The sequence below is a fragment of the Galendromus occidentalis genome, unplaced genomic scaffold (assembly GCF_000255335.2).
Source record: "Galendromus occidentalis unplaced genomic scaffold, Mocc_1.1 scf7180000075867, whole genome shotgun sequence".
NCBI classification, from domain to species: domain Eukaryota; kingdom Metazoa; phylum Arthropoda; class Arachnida; order Mesostigmata; family Phytoseiidae; genus Galendromus; species Galendromus occidentalis.
The window spans coordinates 160,479-162,488 of NW_003803857.1; the positions used below are offsets into that span (position 1 = coordinate 160,479).

The 2,010-nt window shown below is 53.7% G+C and overlaps 1 protein-coding gene across 1 annotated transcript; it reads left to right on the top strand.

Moving 5' to 3' along the window:
• The first annotated feature begins 492 nt into the window (after positions 1-492).
• LOC100905950 (uncharacterized) lies at positions 493-2,010 on the top strand. Its single transcript, XM_003738290.3, has one exon. It carries the CDS (start codon positions 493-495, stop codon positions 1,783-1,785), a length of 1,293 nt encoding a protein of 430 aa, XP_003738338.1. The 3' UTR covers positions 1,786-2,010.

Consider the following 2,010-nt stretch of genomic DNA (forward strand, 5'->3'; position numbering starts at 1 on the left):
GCGAGATACCGGCGACGATGAGCATCCCTAGGATCCCTGAAACTTCGGAGACGGAGTTCTCAGGCTCACACCCTCCAGACGCTTAAGAGGGTGTCGACGGGGACGAGTCCTCGGAAGGAACTTGCCTTTCTGTCGAGAAACAGGAACACACCATCAGCCATACTCGGTCATCCATGAAGTTCAAGGGCTCGAGAAGGTTCGGGACGGACCTTGCTCAGAACCTTTAGGCACCCCCCGAAAGTCGCACACCGACGAATCCCTGCGAGACGATCGCCAGACAGCGGATGAAGCGACAGACAGACCGATCGTCGAGCAGCAGTCAGCTGCTGAACCTCCGCGTCTGGCGAACGAGCCGATCAGTCTAGTCTGGAGCTCTGAGCGTGCGAGTCTCCCAATTCATCCTACCCCGAACCGTACGGATCCAATGTGAGCGCAACTAGTCACAAATCACGACAACTGTGCTTAGTGTTCTTCTAGATGTCCTTGGCCGCCATGGGGCGGCAAGGGACACAACTGTCTATCCTCCTATTATTCTGTACTATTCTGCAACAATCATCAGCTATCCCCACACGGAGCTCGAACACCGACGTGCCCAGCGCCGGAAATGCCGCGGACAGCCCGGTTTCGGACGGTGCTTCGAGTAATAGAATCAGACGAGGTCGAGATTCCTATTCGGTCGTCAGACCGTTTCCCTACCTGTTTCCCTATCGCTTCGCAAACGACGAATGTGTAACCGACGACGGACATGCCGGAACTTGCTACACGTCGCAAGAATGTAGCGATGTGGAAGGAACGAACGCGGGCGAATGCGCCGAAGGTCAAGGAATCTGCTGTTCTACGATCTACACCTGCCGGCAGACGGTGAACCACAACGTGTCCTACTTCGTTCCTCCCCATCATCCGCACAAGGAGAAAAACGCCAACGTGTGTCCTCTGAGAATTCAGGTCGAGCCTGAAGTCTGTCAGATCCGTCTGGATTTCGTCCGTTTCGACATCCTCGGACCCCGGGATGGCGACTGTCTGGACGACATGTTCGTCGTGCTCGGAAGTAATCGCAACCATAAGATCCCTGTGCTCTGCGGCGAGAACACCGGTCACCACATTTACATCAACGTGGACACGATCGATGCACCGATCGTGCTGCAAATGAACACCGGCATCGCTCCGTACGCGAGAGATTGGCGCATCAAGATCTCGATGATTCCCTGCGAGTCACAGTACCGGGCACCGGTCGGTTGCCTCCAGTTCGTCACCGGTATCAAGGGCCACGTTCGAAGTTTCAATTTCAACCAACGTAACGAAAGCCGTTTCGGCTACCTTAATGACTTGGATTACGCCATCTGCATCCGAAGAGAGAGAGACATGTGCTCGGTCACATACTCTGTTCGCAGCGAAAAAGACGACGCCGAGCTCCTAACCGACGCCAACGACTCCACACCCTACGGAGCTCCGGAGGCGATAGCGAGAGCCATTCGAGAACCGCAAGCGAATAGTAAAATCCCTGCGTTTGGTATCGCTACGTCCGACGGGAAGTCCATGGATTTCCAAGCAGCAGCCAAAGCAGGAGTTACGAAGTGCACCGGTGACTACCTGGCTATTCCAGGACTGGATCGTTTCTGTGGAGGCGCCTTCAGCCTGACCTCGGATAGTCGGGAAAGCCAATCGGTGACCGTGAAGGACTCCGGACCCCTAATGGTGATGTTCAAATCGGATAAAGCTTTCAACGGTCGTGGTTTCAACATAAATTTCTATCAGGGGCCCTGTACACCGCAGGCTTACTTCTAGAAGTACAATCGCTAGAGGTTGGATGCTCATGAATTAGTTTAGATCTGGTCGACTGCGGAGCGGTAGAATACCATTTGGCCTGAGATTGGATTTTCGTCAAAGCTCTACGTGACCGCAAAAGGGATCTCGACCGGAATGTACATTTGGTTTCCTCCACTGGGAAGTTCTGTTTTAGCCCCATGTTGTGAGATGGAAATTTCCGCAATAGACTAACCGAAGAAATTC

What these genes read in the sequence shown, in the direction of transcription:
- LOC100905950 (XM_003738290.3), top strand. Translation starts at nt 493, where the DNA reads ATGGGGCGGCAAGGGACACAACTGTCTATCCTCCTATTATTCTGTACT.